Here is a 27,826-nt window from a genome sequence, read left to right as displayed (position 1 = left end):
GAGGTATTGAAACAAACACCTACAGACCCAAACACTACCAAGCAACTAACTGCTTAGTGCTTATATGACAAAGATCGAACCGGACTGCTCCACCCAGTCTTGCACTCTTGCTGCAGGGTACTCTGAGATGGGGCAAGGTCTGATGACTCGCATTAAACCCTAATGGTACAGATCATCTGCTACAATAATAATAATAATAACAATAACAATAATAAAAAGGAGAACATAAGGTAGGGGAAGAAAACACTTGGTCCATATGGTATTCTCAGAGTCTAACATTCATTTAACAAAGAGTGATTAATTTTGAAGTATTTTTAATAAACTTTCACTTACTGTACCATCACAGTTTTGAGGTATGTTGCTCCTTGAAAGATACATTGGGGTGGAGCCGTGGAGATACTTTTCGGGTATTCACAAGTACTCTTCCTTACAATTATTCTACCTCATCAAACAATGATAAAACTAGTAGTGTCTTAAAAGCCATAAATCTGATCAGAACTTGCCATACCTTTACAATTTTTGGATGACCACTGAGTTACCAAGCCCTGCCTGCTCTACTGTCTGAGTCATATCATTGAGTTGCTTAGGAGGGAACCCTACTGTCTGCAACTGATAAGTACCTGGCCCTCCAGGCCTTAATGCTTCAATGAAGGCACGGATATCACTGATGGTATGGTGATAGTTAAATCGTGCAACCATACGTGTGCCATCAGCCAACCTAAGCTGAATCGAAGTTGATGGCAAATTTTCATCTACAACCAGGCCCATGGATGGGGGTGGAGCGGAGTTGAGAGGAGGCGATGATGGCTCAGGAGGTACTGCAGATGTGGTGCTACCACCTAATCTTCTTCCCACACCCTGAAATGGGGGTGGAGTGGAGTTGAGAGGCCTTGATGCTTCAATGAAGGCATAGATATCGCTGATGGTATGGTGATAGTTAAATCGTGCAACCATAATTGGGCCATCAGCCAACCTAAGCTGAATTGAAGTCGATGGCAAATTTTCATCTACAACCAGGCCCATAGATGGGGGTGGAGCAGAGTTGGGAGGAGGCGATGATGGCTCTGGAGGTACTGCAGATGTGGGGCTACCACCTAATGTTCTTCCCACACCCTGAAATGGGGGTGGAGTGGAGTTGAGAGGAGGCGATGGCTTAGGAGGTACTGCAGATGTAGTGCTACCACTTAATGTTCTTCCCAAACGATGAAATGGAATGTGTTGCTTCTGTGGTTCCTGCAAGGGAATAAAAAACAAGGTATAAGGTAAAAGATGGACTGAAATTCACAAGATGGAGGAGAAAAAATTATAGACTCACAGTGAAATTTTCCTCCTCTCGGATAAGATAAATTTGAATTGCAGTACTCTTATGTGCTGGCTTAAGCTCTTCTGGACACTTAGAGTTCCTGATACTCTGGATGGTGAAAATCAACGAAGCATAAGTACATATGATCATTACTATCAATACCATCTACAGTGACCTGTTCCAATATATGTTATCTTCACTTTTGTCCCCTCTCTCCCCCCCCGACCTTTCTTTTCAGATGACTTGGCAATGTGTGCAATTTCTTAGGGGGGGGGGGGGGAAGGAAGCGTGATAGAAAAGGGGGATAACCTCAAAGAAATGAAAAAAATGCCACCATGATACCTTTCTATTTTTAATTTTTAATAAAGGAACAACATGTCAGATGCAAATTTTAGTGAGAAGGGACATTTAGTGCTTAAGAGCTAACAGCTGTCATGGCTTCAAATAGTGGAATGGAAAACCTTCATTGAGAATGCTTGACAAAGATTCCAATTGCAAAATCATACTGAACAAAGCACTATACCACAGAATCCCCATCTGTTACTACCTTCAAGAAAGATGCATTTTCTGGATCATCAAACCTCCTCAAAGGGTCATCATTTACTCTGAATCCATTGGGCCAAAAAGTTATATGGTGAACAATAACCTCAGGTGGCTGAGGAGCAGATTGTACTGTTTCACCAGAGAGAAGCCATCCTGTTCCAGTAAAGGCAGTAAAGCTTCTTGAGTTTGAGTATGGATGAAGACTTTCAATAGATCCTTGCACAGCAACTCCCGACTGCCTAATTTGATTGAATAAGGCATCAACATAGTCACCTTTAGAAAGATCTTGAACGAGCGTGCCACTGGAAAATATAAATATTAATATCAATGTTAGCCAGCTACAAGATATTTAAAGAAAAAAAAAATCTTTTTCATGCTGATAACATTGGCATCAAACCATCGAACTATGGTGGATCAACTATTAAAAGGAAAACATCAAATGCAAATAAAATTAATGAAACTTGGCAGGTCAATACAGTTGACTGGTGACCAGTCCCCCTAAAATTCCAGCCTAAGGGGTTGGAATCAAGGTAAGGTTTCTAGCCCATCTTTCTTTTCCTCCTTAGGAACACCACAGTAGCCATTAACAGCTTCAAGAACTACTCGAAACTATAGATTTCAAATCACTAACCCATGAGGGTAAATTCCATGTGGAAAAGGAACCCAAAATTGGCTCCAATAAGCAAATAAGGAAACAAGAGATCTCCAAGATTCCCACCAAAGGATGAGTAAGTTTGACTCCAATGTCCAATCAAAGGCCTAGTAGAGAGATGCATCAAATCAGGATTTCATTCAATGTTATCCCCCTGGCTGGACAGAAGAGCTCCTCCAACAACCTAACAATGATGAACTCTTACATGTACTATCTCGTGCTCAATACCCTAATTGTAATCAACATAAATAGAAGATAATTTTTCACTGCCATGGTTATCCAAGTAACAAGCCACATGAATCAGCTCGCCAAAATTGCAAATAGGAAAACCCAAGTTCACTCCATGCTTAGGATTTGAACTCTCTATCGGGCTAACGATCCAATCTAATCCAATGTGCCAATTAATACTGAAGGTGACTCAACCAGCAAAATGGGTGCTCAGTGAGAAAGCTGCCCCTTTGCCAGAGATACCTATAGAAGAAAAAGCCCAACCTTTGTCAACATGGGATCTGGTTATTGAGAAACAGAGGGCAGAATCCCACCGAGGAAGAGGGTGTTTTATCACTAGGAGGAAAAATCATAACTAAAAAGGATCAAATTCACCAACCTTTCTATCTAACTTGTTTTCAGTCTTAAGTGAAAACAAATGAGCTTCAGATAATAGAAAAAGTTCAGCATGAATTCTCAGAAAGGGAGAGAGAAAGAGAGAATTAAAAATTCCATCCAGTTAAAAGAAACAAATATGTAGACACAAGAAGTTGAGTAGGCTTTGTGTAAGAAGATTGTTTCCTTCAACCCATTGTGCTAGGGTTATACAAAGAACAGAGAAGGAGCATATCAAGAACAGAGAAGGAGCATATCTAATGGAATTTCAAGGCCCAAACCAAGGATTTGTGGAGACATTATAGGTTGACAGAATGGACAGGTGCTTCCTCAGAATCCAAGGACACCAACCAATTGAATTCCAGAGACGAGTGTAAATCCATTCTACAAGATAATTTGAGTTCATATAATCATGTAAATTCTTGAGCACATTCGTAATTTTCACATTGCATAAAATAAATTTTCCACACTCCAATTTCTTTTCTTTACCATTGCTTCAATCTTTATTTACTGATAAACTAAAACTTGATTCATCCAAAAAGAATCGTCCCATGAGAGCTACTCGTAGAAAGAAATTGTGAATGGGTTACGATAATTAACAAGAACAAGTGTCTTGGACGTCAGAAACCAAGAAACTTGAAAAGGGAACTTAAAATGATCAAGACTGCTGACCTCTTGCTTGTCTGAGCTATCGGTCCTCAAGACAGAGCAGGAAAGGAATAATTCAAAGAGAAAAATATCCAACAAACCACCATAGCGTGGACATTAGCAACCAATTAAGTTTTAGAATTATGCAGAAGCAAACTCTTCATCAAGAACGAAAAGAAATTTCACTAGTTTGTCAGTTTCTTTTGAAAAGGAATACAAGAAAGAAAAGATTAAGGTGGGTGGAACCTCTGCTCTCCGCCATTGTAGTTCTCCTGAGGGCCATCAGAGTCGTCATCATCGGAGCCGGGACCGGAAGAACAGTTCAGAAAAAAGAGCGAAAGTATGCCTCCAGTGGGACAGGTGAAGGGATTCTTGTCTGGGGAAGACATGGCGGCTTTGGACTGTTGAAAATGGGAAGATGGGAATCAAGGAGAAGGAGAAGGAGAAGGAGAAGAAGAATGTTGGAAGGGAATTCCGTATCTGTCGTACCACCTTACTGTTTTTTTTAAATATCAGTAGTATTCGCATATCCATATCGGTATCGGTGAATACCGATACATATTGGTTGTATAACTTGTATCAGACTATATCGGACGGTTTTGTTTTCACTTTCAAAAAAAATTAAAAATCGATTTGAACATATATTTATCCTTATTATGAACTGTTCCACCGATATGAGATCGGTCAGGTATCAGTATCAGCCTCGGCCTATATAGATATGAGTCTGAAGATATGGTTGATCCGATATTGATATTTGAACACTTTACAAGCATGGAACAAAAACTCGACCGAAATCTGTCGAAACCATCGAGTTAACTCAGTTTCCCAGGTTTCCAAGACGAGATGAAGGGGGATTTTATAAAATATCTGGATTCGATCGGGTTTCAATGGTATCAACTGGTTTTGACCATATTTCGATGGTTTCGACACATATGCCCATCAAAACTAGGGGAAACTTGGCTCGAAACTAGGACAGACAGGTATTTATGCTAAAAACTGCCAGAAACCAGGACAGACACTTAGTTATGTCTAATATCATTTAACTTAAGATATTATTCATAAATAAACAAATACCCCCTATTTGAATCCAATTAACATAGTTAAAAAATCAAATTCCAAAAGAAAAAAAGGTCAACCTCCCAGTTCAAGAACAAAAACTAGATTTTCGACAATAGTTGCAATTTTCAATTTTCTAATGCTGGGGTTTTTCTCAAATCTAAAAATTCCATAAATCTTTATAAGGTAAAACATTGTTAAAAACCAAAAATGCGGTAAAATATTCATTTGTTTTGATGTCCAAAAAAGTATTTTCATTTAGAGCGATTTTGACAACATTCGCGCACATCAAATTAAGTTTGACCAATGCATAACTCCTTCAATATAAATCAAATTTAAGAAATCTTAGACTTATTGGAAAGCTATCAAAACAAAGCTTATTTGATACCATGTCTAAGAACCTTATACAGTATCAAACTTGGATCAAAACCACAAGTAATATTTTTAGTTCTCTATGTGAAACTAATGCATGGATTGAGTTTAAAATGTCAAAAATAGGCGGCACAACAAGAATCAGGGCAAAAAAATAACTTCTGGGCCTCGAAACCAAGGTTTGAGTTAGCCCGAAGAAAGTCCCAAGTTTTGACCAAGATATTGTCGAAACCGAGACAAACTCGTTTTCTGGCTGATCGAAACCTAGTCGAAACCCGAGTTTTAGAACCTTACTTACAAGCCGGCTTAGAGGGGCAAGTTCTCTTGGTTTCGTATCAAGGGTATCAAAGTAGTCAATCCTCGGTATCACCCTCATTCTGACTACATGATACCAGAGTAAAGCCATTAGGAGAGAGCTATGTGTTGTCGGATAGAGACTCTGGAGAAGAGTAAAGTCACTTAGAAAGAACTACTTGATTTAGAGCAAGCTATCGTGGACATCGGATCGAAAGCATGGTGGTCCATTGTGATCCCATATCAACCATATAAGGATTGATCTCACATCGATTCGTAAGAGACTTGGTGGGGGTTGATATGGCATTGGGTTCTTTCACCTTACAAGGTAGTTCTGTGGACTTTGTTTCGGAAGCATGCTAATTTGTTACAGTCTGGTATTAGTCATATGGAGGAGGTTAAAAGGTCACAAATCAGATCTAAGGGTGTGTTTGGTTGCGTAAATTTGTTGGAGCCTATATTGATTTTGAATGGTTATTCATAAAGTTACCATTTGTGGATTTGTTATTTTGAAAAATTAATTGTTGGGTTATCGTGATTCTGTGACGTGAATCTTCTTGAAAAACTGTTTGGTTACCTTGAGTTTGTTAGTTGGATTAATCTTAAATCTATCTGAAAAACTATTTAGTTATTAGTTGATAAAATATTAATTTTTTAATTAAATATTAATTTTTTCTTTAATTTATTATTAATATTTTATTTAAAAAATATAAGTATAATATTTAATTAAAAAAATGGTATTTTGATATTAAAAATTTAAATAAGAAAACTAAGATAGATAAAGAAGTATAAACACAAGATAGAAACTTTAAGTTTCCTTTTCTGTTTAGTATGTTTTTTTATTTAATAAAATATAAGATTTTATTTTGTTAACTATTAGTGTTTTATTTTTTAATAAAATATTAATTATAAAAAATGTTGCCACCAGGTTGAATTATAATATTTAAATGTACTATGGAATCAGATGGTTCATATGTGAATTCACCTCTTAAGGTGACCTCAAGAATGAAGCAACTTTAGTACAAAAAGTGGAACCAAGTGGTTCTTTTAATTCTGTGGACTTACACAACCAAAGAGTTTTAATAATTGAGAATCACGATTCCACGAAATTATCATATGTAGATTTACGCAACCAAACACACCAAGGACTTGATGGAAGTTTATATAGCTTTTGGATTGCCTCACCTTTCAAGCTCACCTTTCAAGCTCCCTGTCTTAGGCGAGTTTTAAGTAGAGATTATAGAATGTGGAGTTTGAGATTCTAGTTATGGGTTATGGCTCTAGACTGAGATTCTAGTCTGAGATTATAGAGTGTGGAGTTTGAGATTCTAGTTAGGGTCTCCCTCACTGTATTATTATTTTTGAGATTTGTCTAGACTTTCCATAGAATTTGTCCTAAGATGCATGAGCGTATGCAAGCTCTAGTATAGCATGTTACATGAATCTTATTTCATCGACCTGCACTCGAGTAAGTGGTTAATGCATCGATCACAACCTAGTCTTGTTCTTAAACCATTATTAATGGCACCTGATTACAAGATGAGTAGCCTAATTATGGTTAGTCCAAAAGAATGTAACTGGAAAGTAAAGATGTCTAACCCAAAAACCCGAGCTTCAGGGTGGAAAAACCCTTCCAATGTCAGAAGTCAACCTGATATGGAACGAAGTGAAGATTGTTGAAAGAACTTTTGAAGTAGATATTGAGACATCCCTTGTTCTTTACTCTCCGATGAAGAAGCGGTATTTATCTGTTCAAGGACCTTGGAAAACTAAGAGGTTGATAGGACATTCTCCCACAAGGCTTTGATAGATAGTTTAACTTTAGTACTCTCAAGTATAATTTGTTCTTAATTTGTTAGATTCATAGAGGAACCTGAACTGGTCTTTCTTTTCCATCATTTTATATTGACAATGTATTTGAGTACTTATTATATTGCATTTCTTGCATTATCAATGGAGTGCTTGAATTGATGTTGCTACCAGCATGAAGTTCTTTGTGCTCATTTACAACTGATATTTATGTTTAGGCTAGCGCTGCTATATTCTCCTCGTTCCAAGATTGTCTAACCTCATTAAGAAAAAATAAGTACTGGCAAAATTCACAAATCTTAGGTTGAAACTGAATTTTATGAATAATTCAACCTGTATCCTGAATGAGTTTCAGATATTTGAAAAAACAAAAATCGGATATTTTTACCTATGGAATGTTCCACAGGTGAGTTCGCCCCCGGGGAATAGGAATGTTGCATATTGTGAATCATTCCCAAGGAAAAGAGCTGTTGTAAGTGGATTTCCAATTGATGCCTTTTGTCTAAAGTACTTCAACAATAGAATAAACAACTTTGATGGTTACAATCTGACTCTACATATTGTATACTCTAAAGTGGAATAAGAAGAATTGAGCTTGATAACATCACCTGAGAAGGGTAAAACTGAAACTTGAAATGTATCTTTTGGCAAAGCCCAAAGGAGAGACTGTTAAGAAGTGATAGTATAACTGCTTTTAATGAAATACATATAGCTTACTGGATTTGCAAAGGTGGACCAAAGTAAAAATAAACTTAGGAAAGCCATAAACACCATAAATCTCTCTATTGAAGGAATTGCCTTCAGAAGAAGGTACCAGAATGTGAAAACTGAAGCTGTAGAACAGATGGTCATCAGAACTACAAAAAAGCCATAAAATTGGAAACAATATTAACCACTGGTATATTATTTCATCCAATAGGTCTATATGTACAGTTTTGTTCAACTCATGTGAAAAAAATATGGCATCTCAACTATAGCTTGTGACTGACAAACGACTTCTAAATTGAATATATCAACTATTAAGTTAAATTTGCCCATGTACCCTTTTAGCTTTACGGTTCACATCTATGTACATCGTCCATTATTCAAAACTTAAAGGGCTCTTTTTCATTGAAACATTACACTTTTGGTTTGTCAGGTCTGAAATACTGAGTAGAGCCTTCTGTCGATTCAAAGCACTCTCAATGTATTCCTGAAGCGGTGGAAGATGCATTTGTTCTGCATCATTAGGTGCTTGTCCTCGAATTATCTATCAAAATAAATAAGCAGGGTTTGTTACTCAAATCACTGAGAGAAATAAAAGTAGCAAAACTGAAATGCATTACCTTTGAGGCCCAGTGCCGCTCTGCTTGTTGGCAAATATCCCTGATATCCCGCCCGGACATTCTACACATATCAAGTGTTGATTATACAATGAGAAAGTTGACTGAAATGAATGTAACATACAGCACAGGTATGTGTATCTATGCATATCCCACAAAATGACATGCAGGGGGTGGGCAGTTTCGCACCCACAATTCCATGGTCACAGGCAAGGTTTAAAGTATTGGTATCGGTATCGATATCTATCGGAAATGTTATTTTAAGAGACGCAAGATACACTAAAGATACAAGTGTAAATGTTTTGGATACATGCGAAATTCAGTTTTGAAGCATAAAACACCATGAATGAGTAAAATATGTAAAATATATCATGTATAAAGAGAACAAAGTATGACAAGACAAGTGAGTTGCTTTTTCCAGTAGAAACAAGGAATCAAGTTGATTTTGCCAAAACAAAATTGATTACAATGCCTTACATGAGCCCTTGGTAAGTGTTTTGAGTCGTTGATAGATTTATATAGTTTATAAGAGATGTATCAAGAGTATTGATAAGTATCAACCACATCGGGTCACGTATTGACCCTATACAGTTGATACTTTGTTTAGTTATCGTATCAGTACCCTAAAAATAAGATATGTATCAGTTAGTATCGGTGGATACGTTAAGATAACTTTAGTCACAAGTTGAAAATCAATCAATCACTAATCCTGGACTCCAGCCCACCTGATCTTATTCTAAATGGACCTCTTCACATTAATCCTGAATGTCTAGAAGAGAGGGAGAGGTGGCAAGATCCCTATGCTTTTTCATTGCTCTTCTATTTTGGGGTTTATTTTATTTTATTTTATTTATTTTTTTTTGGGGGGGGGGCGGAGGAAGAGAGGGTGGGATTTCTAGGTCTCCAAGAACAGTGCTCCCAAAATCCCCAAACACATGCAAGTGCAAGACATAGCAGCAGATAGAAGCAACGGCCCCCACCAGGTGCTCTCAATTAATTGGGATGCTAAATCAGAATATTCAAGAGCTTTAGAGTTCTTACCCTTCTGTAACTGCAGCAAATTCAATTAATTCAGATTCTTTGAGATGCTTGGCATACTGTGCTGCAATTTTCTGACGGATCTGTTGATCTGGTAGCCCAAAAGTAATCATTGAATCAAATCGACTGCAAGGACAAAGATAAAAATGAGTCAGATGACCATCCTACCACTAAGTACGCATACACACTATGGATAGATAAGTGCATATGCATACCTTATCAAAGTGGGATCAAGGTCTTGCTTCCTATTGGTTGCAGCAATTACCACCACTCTCTTCTCTTGCTCGAATCCATCAATCTTCAGTTACAAAAACAAAATTTGTCAACATGACAGTAAAAGTGGCTTACTGAGTTCCTGTTAAACTCAATAATTGTTACAATATGAACTCCCTTGCACATTCCTAATGATAACAGGATCAAGCTTCCAGGTAACAAGAGTCTTCACGAAAAAAAAGAAAGTACAATGCAGGTCAAAACTGAATGAAACACAATGGATGAAGAAACTACTGTAGTGAATTCTTTGGCATTTTGTATGCTCGCTAGAGCTAGAGGCACACTAAGAAGTGTGGAATTCAGGGATGCAGTCTTCCACTTGTCAAGTCACAAATTTAAGCATGGTTTCATCATGGTCTTAATAGGTACTTCACTAATGAACTTTGACAAGCATATGGTTTCACTAATGAACTTTGACAACCATATAATGGAAAGATAACGAACCATGGGACACCCTCAGCAGAACATTTTTTCTCACAGATTCCTACAAAATAGTTCTGGTCTATTGCAACATCCAATTCACGTAATTGTGTTGACGTGCCAAATAAATTTAGTCTCACATATAAATAATTTGTACATCTTCTCACACATTTTGATATATAGGCTTCCAATCTGAAGTCTTGAGATCACCATCTGATTGTCACCTACTAGCTTCTTTATCATCAAGTGACCAAATATCTCACACTGATGTTAATTTGAAGTTTCAAATTTAGATAAGTGGAGAAAACAAAGCAGGGGAAAAAGAAAAATCTTAACACACAATATGAATAACAGATGACCAATGATTCAGTAAAATATCTTAATATACCAACGAAAACCCAGTTTCACCTGCCGCAACAATACGGATAGAATCCTACGTGTAGCTTCATGCATTTCATTACAACGAGCAGAAGCAAAAGAATCCACCTGCAAGTGTAAGAGCATTAAAAGGAGGGCAGGAAAGTAAATACTGTTAAGATCTTGAAGGAAATATAAATATGTACATACCATGAATAAAGAAACACGTTTACAACATGGTAAATATGGAAGTTCAACCATGGCCTAAACAAAACCAGCTTGCATCAATTACCTCATCAAGAAAAATGATTGCACCCTTGGGCAACTGATTGGCAAGAGAGAACACATTCCCCAACAAACGCTCACTTTCACCAAAATACTTTGACATTACAACCTCCAGTGGCACATACAGCAACGGGACACCCTGACAATGGCAATATCACTTACAAAAAGTAAACACATGTCTTGATAAAAACTAATAAAGAGTAAGAACAAACATGCCAAGAGGTTATACATTGGTTATATTAGTTTTTGAATACATCTCCATATTAATGTGAATACACATGAAGCAAATAATGTCAACTAGCAGCACCAAACTGTCTCAAACATCATGAATACAAAATACACTGTAGCGGAAGTAACTAGCATTTAACAATAAAACATAAGCAATTGGGTATAACAGCGTAAGAAGTTTCTAAGACATACCGCTTGATTAGCAATTATCCGAGCACAAGATGTCTTGCCCGTCCCTATCAGTCAAAAGTAATATCTGTAAGTTTCCCTGCTATACTACGTACTTGGAAGAAAAAGAGAACATTGAAATGAAAGAAAAGGTAACAAAGACCAAATTTGTAAAAGTGAAGTAACATAAATTTTTTTGGCCACCTTTCTTAGTGGATGTAACGTGTACAACAAACACAATAAACTTCTTAAACATTTTAATAGCACCAGAAATCCACCTATTATACACGTAGAAGATTGTTTTGACTCATATCTTCCACACAACCAAATGACTACGTAAATATGGTACTGTGCCCAAAGATCTGTTTCTTCAATAATATTATGATAAAGGGAGAATATAGAACATGAAATGTGAACTACTGAGAAGGTAACAATCTAATGCAAAATCGACCTCTAGCCAAGGAAACCAGTGGGAGATTGGTTGCAGCAGGATCAATACAATAAATGAATAAAATTAAATAACTGAAACTCTTTTTTAATGCTATCTTCTGTTTACATATGAAGAATATCAAAGGTTAGGAAAGAAGAAGAAAGGGATGTAGAAGGAGGGAATAGGATCTGCTATCTCAGCCCATCATCCTCTCACCCATGGTATCTCACTGTTGCCGCATGATGCAGATACATCACCAAAAGAGGCTTATTTTGATGGGAATAAGTCTAGGGTTAGGTTCTATACATGTTGGGCCTTTGGTCCCATGGATTTCCAATGTAATAGGTCACTTTTATGGACCTAAAGTAGGGGTAAATAGGTTGCATATGGATTAGCTTCTATACTTAGTTTATTTTCATGTTTTAGTGTTTTAAATTGAACCGGTCCAAAACTAATTTGAACTAGTAGTTCAAGTTAAGTGGCTTGAGTCACCTTTTTTTTTTTAATTTGCTTTCATTATAAGTTGGGTCCATTTTCTTTCAAGTTGAATTCATTTTATTTTATGTTTAAATAAACTTGGCATGGACAAACATTAACCACAGGTAAATGGCCCTGTATTTCTCACAACATACAGAAACTGCACATATACAGCTACACCATGCTAATCAAAGACATCTTACAAAGTTTCATGATAAAAAATTATTCTTGAATCAACCATCAACTTTAAGGGGACACTAAATTTAACACACGAATGGTCTCTCCAAATGAAGCGATATCAACCAATCACCCCCAATATATTAATCCAATCGCCTGTCATGTACTAGAATACAAACCTGGTGGACCTTCAAAAAGCACAGCACGAGGTCTGTTGGACTCAAACTTACACCGGGTCCCACGAGCAATATCATCATATACTTCAGGGCTATGCAGAGCCAGCAGTATAATGTCCTCTATTTCACTGCACAATAAACAGCGAAAGGTAATTCCTAATTTCTATAGCACAAACTGAATTTGAGTTTAAAAAGGGTACGTTGACTATAAGATAGCAAAGCATTTGAATCCATCCCGTGTTTTAGGAAATTTCAGATGTGCATTAATGGAAACACATTACATACATGCAGACAAACCAATATCAAATGCATATACATTTTTGTCTAGCATGTGACGTGTACATACTACATAAATACATAATCCAACTAAGTTGTAGGTGCAGATATGGACACAAAATTGCTCATACCAACAGAATATGCAGAGTAACATGCTCCGAGCGTTTTTCTTGATACAATTTCACAAGCAATTTCATCAGATCAAAGGCCACAACACACATGAAAAGGGGATCTAGGCCATCACAACATACGGTGGCATGACCATGATGGGAAATGGTGGCTTTGGGCCCTGGTGTAGTATGAAGGGCCTGTTGCTTGCATGTTAAATTGCCTCAGGCTAGCATGTCATATTTGCTATCTAGCTAAATAAGGCAGTGAGGCAAGTTTACATTGGTGCCCGGTTTCTGGTAATATTGAGGGGCATTAGGTAATTGGATATTCTGATGACATTTTTGAAAATGATCATGATGTAGTGATGCTTCCTTAATATAGGTCCCTTGGCTCAACATCCACCTTTAGGGATGAATCCCCCCTGTTGATAAACCTTTATGGATAAACCTTGATTAGCTTAGTATGCTGGAAAGGCACTAGAGTCTCCCTTGGCCCTTCAGCAACCACTTACATATTATATGGCAGCATGCATGTTACGTAATGAGGCTGACATAGGTAAATTATCTGGTCCATGATAACAGAGCCTATGAGAAACAAGCTATCCTGAAATATCCTAAGCTCAGGTGTGTGCATTTGTTAGTGCATCCATGGCTCAGGAGCTCCAAAGGAATGTGAAATGACTAGGTAATGAATTTGCTTCAGCTCACTAAGCTGGTATGCAGCATGGGCATGAGATTTGAACAAGGTTTCTTCACGAGAGCAGGCATACACCATATAGTTACGATAAAAGTATTGAATAAATAATTGATTAGACAGATATTTGATCCGTCCATTTACCTTAAACCATTTCTTCCTCAGAAAGTGCAAATATTTTCAACTATTCACAATATTAAAGCTCTCTTTATTTATTTATATATTTATTTTGGATAAATAGAAAATTCATTAAAATAATACAACAATGGACCAAACCATTCCCAGAACAGCTCAATCAGATGGAGTCTCACAAGCAGAGTAAAATACAGCATGAGAGCTGTGAAAACAATAATAGAAGACCCTACCTAAAACAGATGGGTGAATACGTACTTGCTCTGCTAAATGCCTAAATGTCCAAGTATCTCATTTTAAGATCAGACAAATTTACAAAACTACTTATAAAATTCCATTGATCAAAATGAGCTAATTATTATTTATCAGGGAAATAAGAGGAATGAGTGACTATCTCATATTAAGATTAGAAAAAATTTACAAAATCATTTATAAGATTCAATTGATCATAATAATCTAATGGTTATTTATCAGGGAAACAAGAGGAATGAGAGAGCGCATGCGTGTGCGAGAGAGAAGGGTGTGATTTGTCTCAGTTGCTGCTGCGCCCATTGTTGAGTATGTAAGTTGAGAGAGAGAGAGACTTGACACAACTCTAAACTGCTTTTGTACCAATCATTGACATATAAGTGAAAATGAGATATAACTGAAGATAGATTCAGCTGTCTTCTATTATCCTCTTTTATTTTAAAATTTTATGAGACTTGTCTAGCTAGAGGCTAGAGTCAATTGTAAAATATCAAAGATGCTTTGCTTTTATCCTCTCTTTTTTTTAAATTTATGAGACTTGTCTACCTAGAGGCTAGAGTCAATCGTAAAATATCAAAGTTGCTTTGCTTTGAGGGTCAAACGTAATTATTCAAGGGTAAATAAAATCATGAAAAATGGGTAGAAATGATGTTAACCTCATCCTCATGTGCATAGCATTCCCTACTTGTACTTTACACCGTGAAGCCTGTGGGTTGTCATCCCCCAGACCTGGGACCGATTCTTACCTTCACAACCCTCCCCCCACCAAAAAAGAAAAAAAAAAATCAGCTTTCCCTCTCATAAATAAATAAAGGGATTGAAGGATCAGGATCAGACTGGATCACAGGATGCCATTAACTGAAGTTTGCCAGGATCAGCCAATCTTAACTGAAACTAACTTCAATCCAGCAAATGCAGAAAACAATCAGCAGATCCATAGCTCCTTGGTGGGTTTGGGGTGTCCAAAGGCATCAATAGGGTTGTTGCATATAATTTTTAATTGTAAAAAAAATAAATTCAGTATATTTCTTATGAAAGGATGATCCATCAAACTGTATATAGGATGAGAAAACAAACATGACGCAATTGCATGACTATTAATTTCTTCATTTTTGGGGAAGTAGCCAATTATCCATACTAGCCTGCAGCCATGCGTATCTTATCTTAAAATGATTGAATTCACATTCTTGAAAAAAGACAAGCCCATACAATATATTTACCTCTAACAATCTCTCTAGAACTCTGCAGTCTGCATCATAGGCTCATAGCCTACTTTATCTTATTGCCATATTATATTTAGCATAACATAACTTAAAATGAACAAAAAACTACATTGAAAATCAGCAATAAGAAAGAAAGTGCAGAATAAAGACGTGTCCGGATACTCATTTATTACCGTTTTTGTTGATCATATCCTGCAAAATTATCCCATGATATCTCATTGTCAAAAGCTGCAAGGGATCCATTGAGTCCAAAAACTCTCACTCCCATGGCCTCCAATGCAGCGGCTGATTTTTCAGCAGAAGGTGTCTGTTCATTATATGGTTTGTTTTCTGCTCCTCTGGTTCTTCTTTCCAAGGCCCTCCTCGGAGCCATCCTTCCACCAGCTAATTTCAGTGCAGACACCAAAGCATCAAGCTCCTTCTCACTGAAACTACCCTGCTTTATGAACTCAATTTCCTGAAATAATCAGCTCATATGAGAAACAAGTATGAGCTAAATACATAATTGCAATGTATAATTGAGAAAAATATAATAATGTGATGATATAGAAAAGGAAAATTGAAGAAATAACTGCATTATCAGAGCTGATGAGCGACTGAAATATGAGGATGCATAAATCTCCCTCACGTTCATCCTTGTCATTTGAAACTTCCTTATCTGCTCCAACTTCCTTTTGGTTTTCTGGGCGTCTCAACGTTATTTGCCAGGCAACCGTACTACAACAGGAAAACAAAAATAGATAAATCAGATAAAATAAATTTCAGAAAAAGAAATGCAACAAATAAATGATGGAATCCCTAAAGAGGCGTGTCAATGTCACAAGGGTTTCGTTCACCCAAAAGAGGGGGGGGGGAACTAAAAAAGAAGGCTTTCAGGATTACGATTAGGATCTAAAAGACATTAAGAAATTTGGTGCTAGGGTTAATTGAATTAGAGCCATTATGGAAGAAAATCGGCTGGCCCTCAGAGTATAAGGAGTTTCTAACAGTATCACAGTTAAGGTCAGATTCTGTCCAAAATTGGTAAATTTCGCACTAAATTAGCTTAAGTTGAGCCATCATGGCAGAAAATAGGCTCTCCAATCAGTGTATAGTAGTTGATAGAATTCATGAATTGGACTATTTAGCAAGATCGAGGTCAAAGAGATTCTGAAGGAATTGGGAACTTCGAGTCCAGGGTTGATGAAAGCAGATTGGATTGTAAATCAGCAGAGTGCTGAAAAAAAAAGAAGGAAAGAACATTATCACATGAACAGAGCCATACAAGTGCATTTAAGGAGATTTGTGTTAAACACCAAATGAGCAGCGCAGCAAGTCAATTTTAGCTCCCCTTTATTAATAACAAAATCACAAGACAGTGCATTCTCATCCTTTGCAGTTATACCCTATTCACATGCCAGTTCAAACTTAGTCTTTAGAACATGCAAACCAAAAATAATCTGAAGACAACACGAAAAGTATGTTTGGCCACAAACTAACTGCCAAATTGAACCAAAACAATATCAAAATTGCATACTTAAATTTGATTCGAAAACCTCCCCAAAAAATTCCAATGATACCTAGTCCTAGAATACCCTCAAAATGGAAAAAAGGAAAAATGAGTACCTACTCCAATGGCCACATATTTATTTGTTAAACAAAGGGAGAAAAATTCCATTTGGCTTGATCTGGTCCACTAGATCCATCAGAGCCTCCATGCGGACACACTTAATAATCACTCTCCATGGACATATCCTAAAAAATAATTGATCTTCAGCTAACAATTACCCATAATCCAGAAACCGATCTATTGCTACAAACGAATCCAAATTGCCCACTCCTTTGAATTAGGTGGTCCATTGAACAACTATGGTTCTTTGAGAAAAAATGGTTTTGGGTGTTCTGACACCTACCAGACCTAGATTTCAATAGTTTAAGTAGCCAGCCAAGAGTCAGGTGAAAGACATTAACACCAGCATAACAGAACAAAAACAATAAGCACCAGAATACTAGAAAAAAGATGTTTTATTTCACCCCAAAAAAAATTTGAGTAAGAATATTTACATAGCCTAGTTGAGAAACTAAAGGTACACCAGTATTTTCACTTCTACGAACCTGTCCCAAGCACGCAGTACCATATCCGATCCACCACTACGTTCATCAGCTTTCAATCCGAGACGTGAAACTAGGTCCACAATCAAGTGTGGTGCTTCACATGTTGGAGGAATTTGGAATTTGATTGTGACCTATGACACAACAATAAAATTGTAAGAATTGTAACAATGATACCGATTAATTATTATGACAAGGATGGAACTAATTGAAACTTCAATGATACAACAACAACTATTCAGCCTTATCCCAACCAAATGGGGTAGGCTACATGGATCCTTTCAAGACAAAGTAGAGAAAGTAAAGTAAGAGGGATGAAGAATAAAAATGAAGAAATGAAATAAGAAAAGTGATAATTGCAACATGAAAAATGAAAGTAAGAGGAAAGAGGATAGTCCAAGAAATCAGGAAAATCTCAGCTACATGGTGTCAACAACATGGATCCTTGCCCTCCAATAGGCTCTATTTGAGTTCATACTTGGCAGTTGGCACAAGACCCAGACTATGCATGTCATTCTTCACAACTTCACCTATGTCATACTTGGCAGTTGGCACAAGACCCAGACTATGCATGTCATTCTTCACAACTTCACCTATGTCATACTTGGCAGTTGGCACAAGACTCAGACTATGCATGTCATTCTTCACAACCTCACCTATGGTCATATTAGGCCTGCCCCTAGCTCTTTTAGCTCCTTCAATCAGAATCAGATCCCTCTTCCTTACTGGGGCATCCTCAAACCTCCGTTGCACATGGCCAAATCACCTCAGACGACATTCTCGGAGCTTGTCGTTGATTGGGGCAACTCCCACATCAGCTCTAACACGCTCGTTCCTCACTTTATCCTTCCTAGTTTTACCATACATACTCCGACATCAGCTCTAATACGTTCGTCCATATGACACTTCTTAACTGCCCAACATTCCACCCCATGCATCATGATAGGTTAGACAACATCTTGTAGAATTTTCCTTTAAGCTTTAAAGGAATGTGCCGGTTCTGCAAGACTGCGTCGATAGGACAAACTGGGGCATTGGTCATGGTCTAAAAGATATTTAAAGGCTCATAAAGGCCCATTTATAAGCCAAGGTCATAAAGGCCTCTATGAGATCCTAACAACACCATGGCATGCTCAATTATCTCTTAACCTAGCAATGTTAGGCTCTTTAACTATTGTTGTAGCTCGCCATATGTATTCAATGCCCTCTTATCCATATCTAGCTACTAACTATGGTACACAACTTTCGTTGTTCACACATCACATGTGGATCTCGTGGATTTCTCATGGTTGGTGTTGCCGCGCATGCAACCATTTTAATGGTAAGAGACTATGATCCAACTACTCCGATACACTCGATCTATTAGATCATGTCCTTAAAGGGATATTTCCATGGGTTTCCCTTGGTATCGTGTTCATATTGTCGTATTGAATGATTCCGGTCGCTTGCTTTCATGCTCATATAATGAATACATGCCACAACTCTAGTTTCGGTTGGGCGGTTCGATGACTCTATACGAATTAGCGCTTTTTGATCCCTCTAACCCCGTTCTTGATCCAATGTGGAGACAAGGTAATGTAGTCCTAGAATAGGAGATAATCCTACTAGGAGCCAGATATAAGCAAGGTCTGGTCAAGCCTGCTGTTTGGGGCTGATTAGGGGCTGTTTTAGGTAAATTCCTAGGGTTTGGGTTGGATATTGGGAAAGGGGTTTATAGGGTATTAATGGGCAGGTCTAGGGGGTCAATGTGGTATAAAAAGGTTAGGGTTTGGATGAGTTTTGAAATTCTGCAATTTTGGACAGAATTGAGTTGCAGGTTTTGGGCTTTAATGGAGTTAGGGTTTATGGGATTCAAACAAAAATAAAGGGGATCAATTAGGGGAAAGGATTAGAGGATTAGAAGAAGAATTTTGGCGCCAAACTTGGAGATTCCACTAGCAAAGCAAGCTTCGGCTAAAGGTTGTGAAGGATAAAGCCACCTTCGAATTTGAAGAAGATCCTCCCAGCCGGCCACGCTGTAAGGAGTCAACTGGATTCCACTACCCTTTCCACCTTGATAGAACCACAAGGATGCACACTCAACAGAAAGCAACACTCAACAGAGCAGTAGCAACTATGGCAAAAACAAAAAGCTTTTCATTCATCAAATTCGTGTTCCGTGCTTTGCCCCTTACAACCTTATATAAAAGACTCAAAAATAGACTTCTACTCTAAAAGGAAAGGCCTAACCCAATCCCTAACCTATTAGATAACTTAAACTCGATTAGGAAACTAAAATAGACTCAAAATAGAGTCCTAATGACTTAAAAACAACTTAAACTACTTAAAATAAAGAAGATTCCCTACTAGTCAATAGGATATAAGAACCTCTTAGCCAATAGGATCACTTCACTTAAATTAGACCAATTGAACCAATTGGATGCAACCAATTCTAAACCGGTTCAATCTAAAAATAGGAAAATAAACTAAGTATTGGGCTAATCCTGTATGCAACCTATATGCCCCTAGTTTAGGCTCATTAAAGTGGCCTAATACATAAAAAACCCTTGGGAACAAAGGCCCAACATGTATATAACCCAACCCTAGGCCTATTTCTAAAGAAATAAGCCCTATTTGGTGATCATTCGCATCAACTCTCCCAACTTGAAAAAATTCGTCCTCGAATTTTGTAGTGATGAGGGGGAATCAACATGTGACCGTGGCTTTGACCATCCCCAAACAGAATTCCGGTGAAGCGAACATTGGGGATAAAATCTCCAAGGCGTGGAGCTTTCTCTTGAAGAACCATGGTGGCAAAACAAACTCTATGTGTTCGCTTTACAATCAGCAAGACATGTCAATGTCTCGTCCATAGAGTCTTCGAGGCGTAGCAACCTTCTCATCTAATGCATGAGACACAAGCTTCACCTCTTCAAGAACAAAGACATCTTGAAGGTCCTTGCCTTCTGTGGAGTATTCTCAACCACCTCTTCATCTTCTGCTGTTTCCGCTTTGTCTTCCTTGATTTCTTCGACATTGACCACTTGATGGGTCTTCACATGTTATTTGTCCATCTTTGAAGCTATAGGGGCTGTCACGTTCTTTTCATCACAATTATCTGCCACTTCGGATTTATTTTCAACTTCCTTTGGCAATGAAAATATGTGTTCTCTATACTGTCTGTGTCTTCTCTCGGAATCTTTGAGTCTATCCTGTAATCTCGGCGGGGTTACTCTTTGTTCTCCCAATCGTTGCAACCTATCCAGGATGGCTTCATATGTAGCCCTTTGTTCGTGACAAATTTCTGGAACAATTCCAACATAGCAGCCATAGGATCTGGCGATGGACTTACTACTTGATTACCATGCTGTTCCATGGCTCACGATACCAAAATAATGTAGTCCTAGAATAGGAGATAATCCTACTAGGAGCCAGATATAAGCAAGGTCTGGTCAAGCTTTTGTTTGGGGCTGATTAGGGGCTGTTTTAGGTAAATTCCTAGGGTTTGGGTTGGATATTGGGAAAGGGGTTTATAGGGTATTAATGGGCAGGTCTAGGGGGTCAATGTGGTATAAAAAGGTTAGGGTTTGGATGAGTTTTGAAATTCTGCAATTTTGGACAGAATTGAGTTGCAGGTTTTGGGCTTTAATGGAGTTAGGGTTTATGGGATTCAAACAAAAAATAAAGGGGATCAATTAGGGAAAGGATTAGAGGATTAGAAGAAGAATTTTGGCGTCAAACTTACTGGAGATTCCACTAGCAAGCAAGCTTCGACAGTTGTGAAGGATAAAGCCACCTTCGAATTTGAAGAAGATCCTCCCGGTGCCACGGCGTAAGAGTCAACCGGATTCCACCAGTCCCTTTCCACCTTGATAGAACCACAAGGATGCACACTCAACGAGCAACACTCAACGAGAGCAGGTAGCAACTATGGCGGCAAACAAAAAGCTTTTCATTCATCAAATTCGTGTTCCAGGCTTTGCCCCCTTACAACCTTATATAAAAGACTCAAAAATAGACTTCTACTCTAAAAAGGAAAGGCCTAACCCAATCCCTAACCTATTAGATAACTTAAACTGATTAGGAAACTAAAATAGACTCAAAATAGAGTCCTAATGACTTAAAAACAACTTAAACTACTTAAAATAAAGAAGATTCCCTACTAGTCAATAGGATATAAGAACCTCTTAGCCAATAGGATCACTTCACTTAAATTAGACCAATTGAACCAATTGGATGCAACCAATTCTAAACCGGTTCAATCTAAAAATAGGAAAATAAACTAAGTATTGGGCTAATCCCGTATGCAACCTATATGCCCCTAGTTTAGGCTCATTAAAGTGGCCTAATACATAAAAAACCCTTGGGAACAAAGGCCCAACATGTATATAACCCAACCCTAGGCCTATTTCTAAAGAAATAAGCCCTATTTGGTGATCATTCTGCATCACAAGGTATGTTCATTATACCTTTCATGACTCGGTTAGGAATAACCAATTCATGTGGAGGGGGGGGGGTAGAGTGTCACAGGGAAGACTATAACGAATCTGGGTATTTGGAGTTACAAAGGCGTGGCCAATGCACCGAAACATATAAATGTTGACTAATCTGGCTAACGTTGAGCTTGGTAATGGTTGAATAATTGAAAGATGAGATTATTCAGGAATAAACATTGAATGCTAAGATTCACATTGAATTTCTAGTACTAGATCCATAATCAAAAAAGTGTTTATAACTGTGCCAGAAGATATGTAATGTAGTCCTAGATAGGTAGGAGGCTTACTAGGAGCCAAACAACAAGATCAAATAACAAAAGGGGTTGCTGGTTTGAATGGACAGCACTAGGATTTAGGTCAATTCCTAGGGTTAGGGTTGGATATTGGGAAAGGGGTTTATAGGGTATTAATGGGCAGGTCTAGGGGGTCAATATGGTATAAAAATAATAGGATTTGGGAAGGTTTTAAAATTCTGCAGTTCTGGACAGAATTGTGTTGCAGGTTTTGGGTTTTAATGGAGTGAAGGAATGGAGGGGATAAAGTGGGAGTTTGGGGCTGAAACTTGGATCGAGTGTCAACAATGATGTAAGGGATGTATGCTGAAAGTTTGGTTTGAAACTGATGGACAGATTTGGAGTTATGGAGGTTTCCTAGTAGAAGTAGGAGAGAGGGGTAAAACTGTAATTTCAGACAATTGGCTGGGTGGATGGTGCTGAAATTTGAATCGAGTCTCTCTTAGGGTTTGAGAAAGACTTGATCAAATTTTTAGCAGATTCTAATGGTTAGATTTGGCTGGGCAGAATTCTCACGAAAATCACCTTGTATGTGAACTTCTAGAAGGAAGAAGAATAGTTGCAGAATTTCTTACTTGTTACAGTTCTTCAATGGCAACAACTTTGAAGATGAACAATGGGGTCTCCCGATCTTCACAATGCAAGGAGATAAGTAGCAGCCCTCCCGATCTTCACAATGCAAGGAGTCGATTGGAGATCCACCAATCCCTTCAACCTTGATATTACTCACAAGGCAACCTTGATATTACTCACAAGGCACACTCACGATGGAGCAAAGGCAGCAAGCATAAAGCTAATTTTTATTAATCAAATTCGTGTATAATGCTGGCCTCCCTTACAAACTTATATAGAAGACTCAAAAATAGACTTAGACACTAAAAAGGAATGGCCTAACCTTATCCCTAATCTATTAGGCAACTTAAACTGACTAGGAAACTCAAATAGACTCAAAATAGAGTCCTAATGACTTAAAACAACTTAAACTACTTAAAATAAAGAAGATTCCCTAGTAGCCAATAGGATATAAGAACCTCTTAGCCAATAGGATCACTTCACTTAAATTAGACCAATTGAACCAATTGGATGCAACCAATTTAAACCGGCTCAATTAAAAACACACAATAAAAACTAAGTATTGGGCTAATCCCGTATGCAACCTATGTACCCCTATTTTAGGCCCAGAAAAGTGGCCTATTACATTAAAAACCCATGGGATCAAAGGCCCAACATGTATGTAACCCAACGCTAGACTTATTTCTAATGAAACAAGCCCTATTTGGTGATGAATCTGCATCAATATGAAACAAAAGATATGGTAGAACAAGGATAGTTTCTCCAATTCATCCATCTCACTTTAATTCTTTGTGAAACATCATCATCTATGTCACCTTCTTTGTGTATGATAAACCCCAGATATTTGAAATAATCACTTGGAGGTATCGCTTTCTCCTCAATTTTCATTATGTCATCATCCCTCATAGTGTGACTAAAGTTACACATCATATACTCCGTCTTTGATCTACTAATCTTAGAGCCTCTTGTTTCCAAGGTCGATCTCCACAACTCTAACTTAGCGTTAATCCTTGCTTTTGTCTCATCCACCAAAACAATATCATTGGCGAAGAGCATACACCATGGTACCTAGTCTTAGATGTTCTTGGTTAATTCATCCATGATAAGTGCACACAAATAAGGGCTTAGGGCTGAACCTTGATGTAACCCAACTATAATTTGGAATTCCTTGCCTTAGCCTCCCATAGATCTCACACTAGTCACCACAACCTCATACATATCTTTAATTACATCTATATATTTATTTGACACCTCTTCGCATGAACATGCCAGATTAAATCTCTAGGGACTCTGTCATAGGCTTTCTACAGGTCAATAAAGACCAATTGGAACTTCAATTATATCAGAAACAAATGTTATAATATCCAGCCCAAGAAAAAGCAATATCATCCCGACGAAGGTACCTTCAAAGTATATATTTCTAATAATCACACACTCCATATCAAAGATGCCTCGCCAAGCAACACAAAATAGTAAGCCTTTTTCTTGTGTGAACATGCAAAAATTCTCACGGATAACCATTGTTTGTGGCACTAATGTCTGCCTAAAGCCCTAAAATATATCTCTATTTAGCTAGCAGATAAAAACAGTTCCGAACAACTACATGGAGGTGTTAAGTAATTTCCAATATTGACTCCTTTCTTGAAATTGACAGAATAAATATAAATAAATAAATAAATATATATACAACATTGGTGAAGGAAGATAAGTGCCTCAGGAAAAATGATGTCCAACTCTAGAGAAAATAAGTAGTAGAGAAACAGAGGAATAGAATGATATCCCACATAAAAGGCATACTCATTGCATGATTGAAAAGAAATAGCACTTTCACCTTTTGACCCTTTATAGCAACAGTAAATCTAGGATAGGAGCCATAAAACATTCCTTTACTTTTAAGCAACTCTTCCAATCGAAGTCGTTCTTGCTTAGCAATTTTCTCCAAATCAGTGTAATTTGATGGAGATTCTGACGGCAGAGGAACCTGAGGATCAGCCTGCAGAAAGCACTAAGTCAACAACAAAAACAATTCAAAGTTCTTCAGTCTAAATTTTCAGCGAGTAAACATGTAAAAAATTGTCACCATTTCCATAAATTCCACATAAGTAGGAGAAGAGCACTATTTGAGCTATTAAATTGAACAACCAGAAGAACAAAACTATATGAACAGAGAGACAGAAGGCAGAAAACAAGATGAACCCCAAGAAAGGAACATATTAAAGACAGTAAATTGTTAGCATTGAGAGGAAATTCTTCAAAGGAATAATCCCCTACCGTATTGGCATCTGCATGAGACAATTGTTGCAGTCCAACTCCTAGGACCCCAGCCAAGACAGCTGGCAGTATTGAAAATAACCCAGAAAATCCCGATACTGTTTCTAAACATAATCCTTCAGATGTTCTGGGCTGCATGTTGTAAGCGAGAGACTCTGCATATGCCAACAAGAAGAGGAATTTCAGTAATAAAAACAAATCTAACCAGTCTAATACACACTAACTTCAAAATACTAAAGCAGGCTTATGAATGTAATAAAGCAATATAAGGATCCAGCACAATATTACGCCACACATTTACCAGAGCCATGAATCTGCCAACCAAAATTGTAAGATACTATAAATTAACTTCAAATACCCATGTCACATTCAAGGAAGGAAAACAAAACAAAGCAAATAAACCAAATTATGTAAAGAGATATCATTTCATCTCCCCCCCCCCCCCCAAAAAAAACTTTTTTTAATTAATTAAATGCCATCATTTTTTAGCCATTTCTGAGAATTCTCTCAAACAAGGAAACAGTTAATTGGAGGAACTAGGACTGAATTGGGTGATGCAGGACATACACATTTCGGGGCCCTAAAATAAAGGGGTTAAGTTTGAGATAGAGTTGTAATTGAAGTGGAGATACGTTTGACCTTGACCCAATTACATACTTGCTCGATCCCATTTTTTTTAGGGGGGAGGGGGCTGGCCTCTCAGGAGGCAAAGGCACAAATAGCATACAACAACAACAACAACAACAAGGACAGTAAGTTTTGTTGGGCCTAATGTTATTTAATTCAGATTTAGTTACATAAATGTCATTGCCATAAGGGGCTTCAAGCCTAACGGCATAGATTTTCACTAAACCCTCAAGCCACCTAGGTTAAAAAGATGATAGTGCACTAATATAAATGTTTTAAATATAACAGATGTTTTTTCAGAATAGATTTTACACAAAAAGGTGTACAAGTAGCAGTGTAGAACTAGTACCAATAATAATAACAGGAGTGACAAGAATATATCAACTATACAAATCAGGTTATTTCCAAATCCTATCCCATTGCAAATTGATCTATCACAGATCAGATCTTAAAAACTAATTCCACCTAAGGAGCACAGGGGGAGCAGTAGGCCCAAGTAAACAAACATGTCCTAGAAGGCATATGTAAGCAAAAAGACTAAGGTAGCAGCCAAATATCTAACATGGATTGAGAAATATTCAATAACCCTCTTGGCATACCCTCCAATGGCTACCTTGTAATTGTATGGCCTTTATGCTTCATTTTGGTCGAAATGTAATTTGTTCTTAACCTATTCTTGTTCTAAGTTAACTTGTTTTGGAGTTCTAGTAGAATAAATTCAAATTACGAAGTCATACTTGTAGTCGGACAGTGATAGTCCTATAATCGTCAAATTTTTAATGACTCAGGCTCACATATTTAGTTCAATTTTCGTATCCTTAGAAATGCCTTCTGTACATTAGAATGAATAATAAGATATTTTAAAATATTTAAGTTTCTATATTAGGACAAAGTTTTCCTCCACCCATAGAGTACGGTTCACCCACTATCCTAGGGTTCACAAACCCCTCCTAGGGTTTTTGTATGTTTCAAAAAACCCTCCCGATATCCATTTTCGCCCTCTCCCACCCCTTGATGAATGGAAACTCGGTCCTTTATTATATAGGGAACAAGATAATGAGGGAGAACCAGTTCAGATGATTTTGGTATGTGCAGTGCACATATATCCTTTTCTACACATAAGCCTTTCTGCAAAAGGTAACAGAGATAACTAGCATAACGAAACCTCCTACCTGACTCCCATAGCTATAAGAATGAAACAGATGAGCTAAATCAGCTTCAGGAATTCGATATTAATTTTAACATTATTAGATAATAACAATTGAAGATTATCAACAATAGAACCACACCTGTACTGTCCGTAGTTAGCAATAAAAATTACAATATAAGAATTGTAGCCAGCCTCGTGTTAACTAAAAAATCCTCACTCTATTTCCAGTAACGAAGAGTTTACCAAATAAGCCAGAGCTTAAACCATATCAAGAATCATAATTTGGTGGTTTCAATCAACTAGGTTCAACATGCCTACAATTGAACTGTGAAATCAAGCGATCCAAGCAATTTTTCATCCAAGTTTATAAACAATTGAGTGAAAGATGATCGTTAAGGAAGCAAAACTTTACAACAGTGAATGACCTGAAAAAAATAAACATAAACAGGTATACTTACGGTAATAGAATCGGCGTTGAGGATTTCGAGTTGCAGAAGGCGAAGAAAATGACGTTAAGGATTTAACGTAGTTGATCGTCCGCCAGGCCTGGCCTGACCTGAGAATTCGTTTCAGAGCGGCCATTTTGTCTGTGTATCTCCTTCTCTCTTCACTCTTCAAACTCTCAATCTCGGCGTTCCCTAATTGCAGAGAACTGAGCTCCAATTCGAAGCTTTCTCACTTTCGACTCGGCTTTCTAGTTTCGCAGAGGAGGCGTTGCTTATGTGGGCGGCAAACTAGAAATCTTTCACGCTAAAGTCGGGGGTGAGCGGTGAATGATGCATGATTAGAGATCAAAGGCCCGGCCCATTTATGCAAAAGAATCCTGCAACTCACATTGGTTTCTCTTCTTTATCTCTTTACCTCCCCACGCCTGTGTTTGTGTTTTACAAAAATGGTGCAAGTGGTGCATCAACTTGCGCGTGAATTGAGGCTAAATACCATTCAGTTATAGATAGCATCAGACCAAGTTTATAGTTTGACAATTCGAGAAGTCAAGAAGTTTGCAGAGAAAAGGACGAAGAAATTAAAGG

At 37.6% G+C, this 27,826-nt stretch overlaps 2 protein-coding genes across 3 annotated transcripts; both read right to left on the bottom strand.

Moving 5' to 3' along the window:
• Positions 1-257: 257 nt before the first annotated feature.
• LOC122640152 (plant UBX domain-containing protein 4) lies at positions 258-4,182 on the bottom strand. Its single transcript, XM_043833307.1, has 5 exons — positions 3,996-4,182; positions 1,851-2,148; positions 1,316-1,411; positions 1,182-1,233; positions 258-839 (listed from the first exon to the last, which is right to left on the bottom strand). The coding sequence occupies exons 1-5, from the start codon at positions 4,136-4,138 to the stop codon at positions 511-513; spliced, it is 918 nt and encodes a 305-aa protein (XP_043689242.1). The 5' UTR covers positions 4,139-4,182; the 3' UTR covers positions 258-510.
• Positions 4,183-8,263: 4,081 nt separating this feature from the next.
• On the bottom strand, positions 8,264-27,436 carry LOC122640151 (outer mitochondrial transmembrane helix translocase). 2 transcript variants are annotated; one of them, XM_043833304.1, is made up of 14 exons: positions 27,254-27,436; positions 25,019-25,173; positions 24,579-24,740; positions 17,410-17,540; positions 15,888-16,032; positions 15,489-15,772; positions 12,635-12,759; positions 11,396-11,439; positions 10,983-11,114; positions 10,742-10,819; positions 9,856-9,938; positions 9,644-9,766; positions 8,606-8,666; positions 8,264-8,529 (listed from the first exon to the last, which is right to left on the bottom strand). In XM_043833304.1, exons 1-14 carry the CDS (start codon positions 27,375-27,377, stop codon positions 8,362-8,364), a joined length of 1,815 nt encoding a protein of 604 aa, XP_043689239.1. In that variant the 5' UTR covers positions 27,378-27,436; the 3' UTR covers positions 8,264-8,361. The 2 variants fall into 2 exon arrangements, with proteins under 2 accessions (XP_043689239.1, XP_043689240.1); XM_043833305.1 differs by lacking the exon at positions 27,254-27,436 and having other exon boundaries at positions 24,579-24,750; positions 25,019-25,167.
• Positions 27,437-27,826: the final 390 nt, after the last annotated feature.

The sequence above is a fragment of the Telopea speciosissima genome, chromosome 9 (genome assembly GCF_018873765.1).
Source record: "Telopea speciosissima isolate NSW1024214 ecotype Mountain lineage chromosome 9, Tspe_v1, whole genome shotgun sequence".
Taxonomy (NCBI): Eukaryota; Viridiplantae; Streptophyta; class Magnoliopsida; order Proteales; family Proteaceae; genus Telopea; species Telopea speciosissima.
This window is presented reverse-complemented; position numbering and strand designations above follow the sequence as displayed.